A 10,455-nucleotide genomic window follows, 5' to 3' on the forward strand; every position below is an offset into this window, starting at 1 on the left:
CGGTGGAAAGGGTTATGCGGGAAATGCTGATCCGTACCCAGTGATGAGTGGCTCCACGGTTCCAGACGTGCTCATTTGGAAATTGGAGCTCTGTCACGCAAGTGGATAGATGGCGAGGTTGCGAACGAGTACGGTGACAAAAGATGCTGCGGTGGCGCGTTCGGTAGACTTCAGGCATCTTTGGCGGCAGCTCCGCGCGGTCGGGTGGACGTCGAAAAGACCGACGCGGCTTGCTACGGAGTGGATGTACTTCGCTCCAAATCGTGACTCGCAGGAGCTGGTTGAAGGGACAAACATGTTCACTGGTAAGCAAATCTTTGGAAGGGTTTTATATCTAAGTACTAACTGTTAACATGCTCAAAGGCGAGGACGCGGTTGTTAGATATGCCATTTCGTCTGGGCTGATCAATCTGGACGAAAGCAGTGACGACAACGGACAGGAGTCAGATGAAAACGTCCGTCCTTCTCAAATTGACTGCTCTCTGATGTTGTCCGCGCCTACGCTGGATGCCCTGTTTGACGGCAGCAGTGATGCTAACGAGGAGAATGCCGGGCCTGATACAGGAGTGGCTGCACCGGCTGCGGACATAGCGCAACAGTTACCTGGTCAGATCGGGTTATCAGACGAAGATGTCGTTGTTGGTGCGTTCCAGCGAATGCTGTCGGAAGCTGAATCAGAAGGACATGTCCAGTTCTCGGACAACGAGAGCAAGCAGGATGATGTGGAACGTGTGGATACGTCTCCACCCGCTGTCCACGTTAGAGCGGACGATGTGAATGTACTACAAGAAGACGAACACTCCGATGACTTCGAGTGTATGGAATCTAGCACCAGCGATGATGGTGGTGATGACTGTGAAGAGGACGATGTGGTAGAGCGCAGAGAACTCCGCCTGCAGTCGTTCTCAATTCAAATGGCTTATCGGTTTCGAAAGTACTACAAGTCCTTATTTTTAGGCGTCCTAGATCTGGCGATCGTGAATGCTTTTATCACACACAAGGAGGTATGCCGGGCCGCGAGAATTGCGCCAATGTCTCGTGCTGCGTGGATGGCTGTCCTCCACAACCAGCTCCTGCAGTTAAAACCCGAAGATTTCGACTTGGATCCTATAGCAACTCCACAGTCATCCGCTCCCTCCAGGCGAAAACGTCGTCGCCTCCCACAGCACATCTACAAACAGTACGATGACTGGGTCATTGTGTCCGGCGTTCAAAAGCGTAGACAGCGTGCGTGTAAGGTATGCGCACTTCTTCGCGGTGAAAGAAAAAAATCTTTCCAGACGACATTCTACTGTGAAGACTGCTCCAGCGGCGAGGCCAAATTTTTCCTCTGCCCGAAAGCTCGGCGTGAGTACAATGGAATCGCGAAAACATGCTTCCAGATTTGGCATGAAGATTTTGAGTGTGGAAAATCAATTCCTGAGTCACTTGGGAAACGAGTTGTGTTTCGACGTCCGGCCAAGTTTGGAGCGCGCAAGAAAACACGCCGTGAGTTGTTGCGGGAAGAGGAGGACGATGCTGATGACGAGGGCGAAACTGCGTATGTAGCTAACGTTTGAAAACGCCATAAAACGGGGGTTTGATTGTAGTATCTCGAGTGTCGTTGATTTATGTAATTGATTTTGTACGTGGGTAGTACATTTCTTGAATCAGGCTTTAGTAGAAGTCGTAAGTTGAGACTTCTCTATGCGTTGGCGTTTAGAAGAGGTCGTAAGTATACGACATGTGAAGACCAAACACTTCAAAACTTTATTCACCATCGCAGATGTATCCTACGGCAAAAGGGGCGCCCCTATACAATAATGCTGTTATTAGGACGTCGTAAGTTACGACGTAACGTTTGCACGTTCAGAGACTCCATTTGCGGTATCAGAGGGGTTAAAGTAACCCTTTCAGGAGTTGCCCGTACGGGTATAGTTGAAAATGACCCCCGTGGACATGCTGCAGTGGAATGTGTATGTCCAAAGAACAACCGCATTTGAACAATGTTCATCGAGGTGAACGCATGATGACGCAAGGTGGGAAACAGGAATTTTGGCTACGAGGGCCCTTAAGTTACTTAATAAAAGTACTTCAAAGTATTGCCCTTGGAATGCTATTTGATTTGCTCATGTGACTTAGCCAAACGTTACGCAAACGAAGTCATGGCAGCGAAGCTTAGACAACAGACGAAAACACTCCCGTTCGCTGAAAAGCAGAGCCTCTTGCACTCTTAAGCCAACATGTCCCTCCCTCAAAACTGTTCCATGAGAAAGCCCGACAGTTCGAAGTTCTCATGCAGATGGAGCAGCAGCCGTATGCGTCAGCGCTTCTGGCGTTGCCAATTGTAGCACCATCATAGTCAACATTCTGCTCCATAGCGCAGCTAGGAGCTGGCGGGTTTGCAGTAGATTGTCCTGAAATTACGCCATCTCTCCGGACAGTAGCATCCTTGCGGTTCTTGAGCCAGCACGTGCCACCGTTCGTGTTCGTCCAGGAGAAAGCGCGACAGCCACCGAAATTCCTGCAGATTGAGCAACAACCACTGGCAGTGCTAGACTGAGCACTACCGATGTCGTTGCCGACATAGTCTACACCATTTTCTAGACCGCAAGTTGCAGTTTCGAGATAAGGAGAACCTGAGGAGGACCCTGCGCGAACAATCATCCGGCCCTTGGTCCCTTTCAACCAGCACGTACCACCATTTAGGGTGGTGAAAGTGTAAGCACGGCACCCTGGGGTATTGCTGCACACTGTACAGCAATCTGTTGCTCGAGCGGCAGACGCAGTCCCGATGTCATTACCCACGTAGTCGATGTTTTGTTCCTGCTGACACCCCTCATCGTTGCTCATGACCGCAGATCTTGCAGCTGAGTTGACGCTGATAGTACCACGGCCACTCTTGAACCAGCACGTTCCGTCGTTAAACTCAGTCCACGTGTACGCATTGCATCCGGGCCGGGTGGAACACGGAACGCAGCAATCCCAAGGAGTGGGGGCTGACGCACTGCCGAGGTCGTATCCACTGTAGTCAAACCCATTCTCCACAACACATTGCGGTTGGTTAAAGACGACGCCAGGCTCGAAATCGACTTGAAGCTCTCGCGAGGCGTTGACCGGCGAAGTGTATTTCGTTGCATCACCGGTCCAGCAGGCGATCACCAACAACGTACTGAGCAGCGTAATCTTCATCTCGGATCTCGGTGGTAAAAGCCAAAATGTGTTGTGGTGGGACTTATCCGTTTCGAGCCACGACAAACGACGATTTCGAGCACGTAGCATTACAGCATGCATGTAACGAGTGCGTACTGTGACTTCCTGCGATCGTTGAAGATGTCGTTTCATCTCTTTCCTTCCGTGCACATTCCGTTAGTGTTCGTCAACCCACTTGTGCTAGGGGTATGACCAGTTAGTCTTCCGTTAGTGCTAATGCGATTGCGCTAAGCTAGCTTCGAACGGTACATCGCCGTGTAGCGTAATGGTAGCGCGTTTGTAAGAGTTTAACTGAAATCTTAGTAGACCGTCATCAGACGTCTGCAACGGGTTAACTCAGCTTACAGAAAGGCAAATATCTTTTTACTTGTATACTACATGAAGAGCATAGCTGTATTGGCTGGCAGCAGGTACGAGGTGCATCGTGGCAGTCAATGGCTGCCACGATGCACTCGTACCAGCAGGGGTACGAGTGTGAGCTGTATAGAACCGGGCCACAAACAATGGCATGTAGGCTTTAGCAGAAAATAAATAGAAGAACGACACGAGTACATATCGAAATTTTTTTGGTTAGGACATTTTCGATACAAACTCAGCATCGTTATTGTCAAGCTGTATTGTTTGAATGATCATAGCAAATGATGTACTTGTGTTTGTTGCGGTACACGTAGAACATTTTTTCGCTCGACTGAGCTTGGATTTAAACTTTCGTTTTCAAGCTCAGTATTTTATTTTACATGAATGAAAATGATAATACTGTGGTATTTTGACCAATTAATAAAGTAGCCCCAATTTGGTGTATACTTACTTTTATACCTAAGTTCAAGATGTAAATGTACCATTTCGCTTTTTCAGACTGCACATTTTAGTGAGCACCTCTCAAGTTATAAGCGTTGGCGTGGACTGTGAGCTTAATCATCAATGATGGAGCCGGGTCGATGCTACGAAACTGAGCAGAAAAAAACAATTATGCTGTGTTTGTACATGTACTTCGACGGGTCGTGTCGCGACGCATTGGCCAGACTGCGACCGCATCACCGATCAATACACTCTCCACAAAGAGAATGCTGCATTTTTGAAAAGGATGTTTTAAACCGGCCATTGTCTTGAGTTACACAACACTACTTGGCTGGAGTCTTCTCTTGTCGGTCGAAAAAAACTAATTATACGCGTTAATTTCTCCCGTAAAGTAGAAATTTATGCAAACGCTAATCACAAAATACGGGTCATGGTTCAGCACGACTGAAGCGGCAAACACTGCTTTATGGAATCAGCTCGCCATACATTACAGCGCATGTAAGCCTACCACGACTTTAGATATAGATTCACCTCTTTATCGATCGCTTCGCTTCCTCCTCTGTCCAAAACACACGTGCTGTAATTTTCAACATATTTAAATAATTGTCATGGGTAAGCCTTCGTGTTTATTTACGCCCGCACCGCCACACAGCTGTTTGGTAAAGCACTAGCTTAGCGCTAAGCTGCTGCGCTTAGCGATCAAGAATTCGTTGTAGCCTTTCTTGTCTTTCTTGGCCCACAAGAGCTGATTCGGGAGCTGAAGTAGTTGGGCTTCAATAGTACTTGGTCTAATTCTAGTCTTCTTCCACCTGGTGAACTGCGCAGTCCGCATCTTCGTTGCTGCGTCTGCCACACTTTCCGAGGACTTGGCCGACTCAATCATTCTCGCCAATGTGGCGTCATCATAGTGCTTCAGCAATGTCTTGAGCATGATGGACCCTGCGCTCTTTTTGTTCAAGCTATTCACATGGATCGCCCAGAGTTTAAACTCATTGGTGCCAAACAGAGTTGTATGAGCTTCGAGTTGATAGCGAGTGAAAGCCAACTCCGCATTTTTTAAAAGTTTTGTGTTGGTAGTGAACAATTTTTCCATACCAAAGAGTGGGAGCTTTTCTCTCTTCAGTGCTGGCACCTTCAGTCGCCATGTTTCCCGTTCTCGAAGCGTAGGTTGCGGTGGAGCGAGCGGAGGAAGCGAGTGGCACTGCATGTGTCGATGCCAGGAAGGCAGCAGTAGCTAATTGTAAGATACAGATTAAACGCATGAATGGGTTAGTTCGTCCGGCGTAAAATAGCCTATGAGACGTCTCTCTAGATTGATCACCGTCAACTTGGCGGCGCCAAGTAATCATGTAATCATCTCACGTTCAAATCGAAAAAAAAACATCTGCTCTATTCTTGCAGCTCTAAAAAAAACATAGTGCATTATTCTTAGAGCCAAAATCTTTTATCTTTTACAATGCTTTTGAACACCTCAATCGAAATTTGACCATGCAGCGCTGTGCTGAGACGGCTAGCGAAGGCCATCCACGCCCTGATAATGCGACTGCTGATTTAAACAGGGTCTTTTCGGACGTCACCCTACGCCTCTGTTGGTTTCCACGCGTATTGCTGGCTCTATTTTGCTGCGATGGCGTTAGGTTATTGGGCTTACCGGGAACAATGTTGGATGTGTGGCTGTACCTGTACGGACTGAGCTTGGGCACTGAGTACGATCGAACCATTGCAGTCATACTGGGAAGTGTGGCGGCGATTGTGCTATCTGGTGTGGATGTTAGCCTGGTCTCTCCGAAAGCGTAGATTGGTGTTTGCTGTTTATGACGTCTTTCCACCCACAAGGACGGAGCCAATACAAGTAAACAACCGTCTTCGGATTCTCTATTGTGCAATATTGACAGGTGTCGGTGTTCTCAGTGTGGACAGCCCATACTTTGACCTGGTGCTCATATGCCGAGAGCTTGTGGAGACTGCTCTTCAGACGCAGCAAGCTTATCGAATGAGCCTACTGCTCCCGCGTACGCAATTAAACAGATGCTATATAGCATTGCTGGTTACAAATTGCTGGTCGACTGCGCTGATACACTCCACCTTTCTCCAGATATCAACGAAGCGCCGTTTCTACATAATTGTGTGCGATAGTGTGCTCGACATGGTGACTTCAGTCGGTATTTCAACGGTTTTATTAGCAATTTACGCGGCTGATTTCGACTTCGAACTAGGCGAATTCCCCAGTTACAAATGGTATGAAGACGTGTGGCTTGTGCACGTCTTGAGTGAATTTCAACTCATGCTGGTCTCCTCTTGGGGCGATCTGGCCATGCGACTTATCTTTTGCCTGAGTATGCTATGCAATATGGACAATATGAAGAAACTATTGTGTACGACAACTGCAAGTCCGGTATCGCCAGAGGAGAGAAAACCCAGTGTCAATCGTCGGAGGTCTTCAATTGTGCCCTACGTCACACCCTAACGTTACTGATGTGGAACATGCGTATCGAAAGAATAAGTTACAGATTCTGATAGAATCGCGAGTGCTGCAAGCACTTTTCGGCTTATGGGGAGCTGCTCTGTTGGCTCTCCATCTATACGCTGAGTCAGTATTGAGCGTTCTGCAATGCGCAATGCAAGTAAAACCTTGGGGGACCTCGATCCCAGCATGTTCTCTCTTCGTTTTGGACTGCCATGCGACTAAAATCAACGGCGCTACTGATGCCGTCTCAGCTCTGTGGAGTACGTTTGACCGCTCGACAACCTCAGGCTTGGTGATAAGGCACTGTCCTCAACTTGAAGTTCCTGACGCTTTGACCGAGTTTAACAGACTTAAACTACTGAAGTTTTACAATACTACCATTACGATGTGGGGGGACAGCGCTGCTATCTCACAAACACACCACCCCAGTCTAGTGATGCTGTTTCTGGTGCGTGTGAACGTGACAAATGGTGAATTACCGATCGGTCTACTGGCAAATGATTTCCCAAAATCACTTATGGATATTGAATTCTGTGTCACCAATTTACGTATTTTACCCGATGATCTGGATTTAAAATGGCCAAAATTTGGAACGATCTACTTTGAATCATGCAACCTATCCACAGTTCCTGCCTCGTTAGTTCGGCTTTCACCATACGTTACCTCTCTTGCATTAAATCCGATCTCGAGTATCCCTGAATCGGTATTGACAGATACCGCTGGCTACCTCCACGTGGGTGGTACGCTTATCACTGAGCTACCGCGGTCAGCAACTGTATTTCCATTTTTTAAGCTGCGAGTGGATCGCACCAATATTTCCTTCTTTTGGGACTGGATCGATCCAATGGTTGCCAAGGCAGGTCTGATGTACAACAGTCTTCCGACGGTATTAGCGACAGAGTCTCCGTATTGCGAAGAGTTGCAGCGAATTTTTGAAGGGAAGCAAACCAATTTTTCCACGACGTGGCGCCAAGGACAGTCAAGGATCTTGTCAGATGCGTCTTCAGGCAACTGGGCGACACTTAAAAAGGCCGTATCCTGCGGGGCTTGGACACAGACACTGTATCCTATTGAGTTTGAAGATCAGCACAGCAAGATCAATGCTGAAATGTAGCCATTGTGGGGTTTGAGATGCTTGTTTGCCAAGTGCCTTGTAATAAAATACTTCGTAGCGTATTAGAGGCTGAGTGTTGTTTGCTACTCTCAAATATAAATAACTTAACCCCTTGGTTCCCGGCGAAATGTATCGAAAACGAGATAAATAATGTCGTAACTTACGACATGTCCATGTCACTACTTGTTTGTATGTGGCATATGTTCGACGTGCGTATAGGTGTATAAGTTTTTGACAGGTTGCTCTCTCAGAAGTCGTAAGTTATACTTCTTAGTAGCTAGCAGAAAACACTGTATGTCGTAAGTTGCCCCACATTAGAAAGTACAGCGGGAAGATCTGCTGCACATCGGGGAAAAGTGGTGCACAGAGCTGTTTTATGAATCCAGATCAGTAGAATAGACAGAACAAAAAGTACAGATGCTCAAGGAAATGTGTATTACGACATGACAAGCGCCCACACTCTTTTGATGTCACGCTGGCAAGCCTACTCTTGTTCACTCTCATGTTCATCACCGCCGTCTTCCTCATCTTCACGAAGTCGCAACTCTCGACGGGTCTTCTTGTGCACACCTGCCTTCTTCCCCGGGCGTCGCAAGACAACTCTCTTTCCTAGTGTTGCAGGAATGTTTTGGCCGCAGTCGAAGTCGTCGTGCCAGATCTCAAAGCACGTTTTAGCTACACCCTTGTACTGACGTCGTATCTTGCTGCACAGCCAGCACTTTGCATCGTCAATAGAACAGCGTTCGCAAAAGTAAGTTGTAGCAAACGACTTCTTCTTTCGATCCGTGCGCAACAGGGCACACACCTTGCAAGATCGCTGGCGACGCTTCTGAATGCCCGTAACGGTCACCCAGTCGTCGGCCTGCTCGACAGCATGTGTCAGACGTAGTTGGGGGCGCTTTCGCTTCTGGCTGCTAGGTGTCGGTGTTGCAACAATACCAGCGAAGTCCTCCACTTTCAGCTGCAGTAATTGGTTTTGCAGGACTCCGAACCATTCTCCTCGCTTCATCACCGGCGTTCCAGCGATACGTGCAGCCTCTTTGTGCGAAATAAACGCATTTACAAGTGCCAAATCCACGAAGCCTAAAAAAAGGCTTTTGTAGTATTTCTTGAACTTCGTAGACTTCTGCAAAGAGTACTTTTGTAGGCGGAGTTGATCATGCACATCAACTCCGCCCATCCAACGTTGATAGTCTGTTACAGCCGCCGGGCAGGGCACGGTAATTGTACCAACGCGCTTGACGTTTCGTGTAATAGTCGTCTCTGTCATTGCCGAGCCTGTGCACAGGTAATGCACAGGTTTCCGGTCCCACCAGTGAAATGCAACCATATTTGGAATGGCGACAGAACGAGAAAACGTGAACATGCCTCGGGGAACGCTTGCTGGACGTGACTTGCGTTTCTCTCTGACATTTGCATCATATCCAAGCCGGTTGGTCATTATCGTGCCTATCACGTACACTTGCATGCCCAGTAGCTCGATAGCAAGTAGAATTGACGAATAGAAGCGGTCGATAACTACTGCGTGCCATGGAAGCCGGGTGTTGGGACCAAGCAATGTCTTCAAATTTCTAACGACTGCAGCCGCACCGGTCTTATGGTCAAATGTTGAATGCTCTCCATCTCTTCTTTTGCCCGCATACAGCTCAAATCTAGTAACATACGACATAATTGGTGAGAAACCAATCTAATGTCATAACTTACGACGTAAGTAAAAAAAAAAAAACCTGTGGCAGTACGCGGTCCTTGAATCACACACCATAAACATTTTCGAGCCATACCGATGAGGCTTATCGGGCATGAACATTCTAGTCGTGTTTCTTTTAGAAGTAGAAGGCAGAACACCCTCGTCAAAAGCGAACACTGCCGGGAGGGTCCAACGCAATCAAGAAACGATTCTGCATTGTCTCGACTACCATTCGCAACTTCCAGAGCCTGTCTCGCGTACGCTTCGCCTCGTTGTCCACAAAGTGCAAGTCGCGCAACATGTCTTGACATCGATTCCGGCCCATGAACCTTCCAAAATTACCTGCAGGAACGACCCCATCCTCCACCATCGACCAGTGAGCGGCAAGACGTCGCTTTTGCGGGCAGAGCATGCGCGCAATCAGGAGACCTATCACGTGTAAGATCTCGTGCGTCTCGTATCCCGGCTTTGCCTTCAAACGCCGACTAATCTGCTTAACCGTCTCCTTTCTCCGATCGTGTTGCTTTGCATGAATTCTTTCTGCACGTCTGGTGACTTGCTGAAGACCATACCGATTCGTCTCTGCAGCTATCTTGACCCATAGCGACTTGGGCATAAAGTAAAAGAATGTAAGTAGTGGAGAGTGGCAAACGTTTAGTAGCTCAGCGACCGGTCGTGCCTCTTCCATATTCAGACCAGAGTACGCTTCGACACCCTCCTCAAACTCGTGAGTGACTGGAGACCACTCCATTGAACGTAACGCGTTCTCACGTTGCTGCTTGGCTTGACTGTTGAGGGCATCACTGCCTACTTGAAGTGAGTCAATGAACGCTGCGTCCATTGGCACAGCGTCATCTTCTGATAGCTCATCCAATTCTTCAGGTACTTCACAATCATTGCCATTATCGTCATCATTGTATTCTTCAATGTCGTCATCACTGTCTCCAGAGCTAAAGCTCTCGTAGTCACTCAGGTCTTCGTCGTCAGTCACAAAATTTACATCCTTCTTGACAGGATGACGGGGGCGTAGGACAGGACAGGTCGGCGTAGCTGGGCACACGAACAGGTTGGGAAGCGTGCTTGCGTACGGGTTGGGCGTCAGGCTCACGTGTAGGTTGGGCGACGGGCACAGTGACAGGTAGGGCGGTCGGCACAGTTATAGGCTGTGCGGGCACTGGACTGTCAGGCGGGGAAGCA

The 10,455-nt window shown here is 48.2% G+C and overlaps 2 protein-coding genes across 2 annotated transcripts; one reads left to right on the top strand and one right to left on the bottom strand.

Moving 5' to 3' along the window:
* Nucleotides 1-2,157: 2,157 nt before the first annotated feature.
* On the bottom strand, nucleotides 2,158-3,171 carry PITG_16176 (uncharacterized protein; the record flags this gene model as incomplete). Its single annotated transcript, XM_002897545.1, has 1 exon — nucleotides 2,158-3,171. The coding sequence occupies one exon, from the start codon at nucleotides 3,169-3,171 to the stop codon at nucleotides 2,158-2,160; it is 1,014 nt and encodes a 337-aa protein (XP_002897591.1).
* A 3,437-nt stretch (nucleotides 3,172-6,608) lies between these two features.
* On the top strand, nucleotides 6,609-7,571 carry PITG_16177 (uncharacterized protein; the record flags this gene model as incomplete). The annotated part of the gene is made up of 2 exons (XM_002897546.1): nucleotides 6,609-6,717; nucleotides 7,171-7,571. The coding sequence occupies 2 exons, from the start codon at nucleotides 6,609-6,611 to the stop codon at nucleotides 7,569-7,571; spliced, it is 510 nt and encodes a 169-aa protein (XP_002897592.1).
* Nucleotides 7,572-10,455: the final 2,884 nt, after the last annotated feature.

The sequence above is a fragment of the Phytophthora infestans genome, genomic scaffold (assembly GCF_000142945.1).
Source record: "Phytophthora infestans T30-4 supercont1.43 genomic scaffold, whole genome shotgun sequence".
Taxonomy (NCBI): Eukaryota; Oomycota; class Peronosporomycetes; order Peronosporales; family Peronosporaceae; genus Phytophthora; species Phytophthora infestans.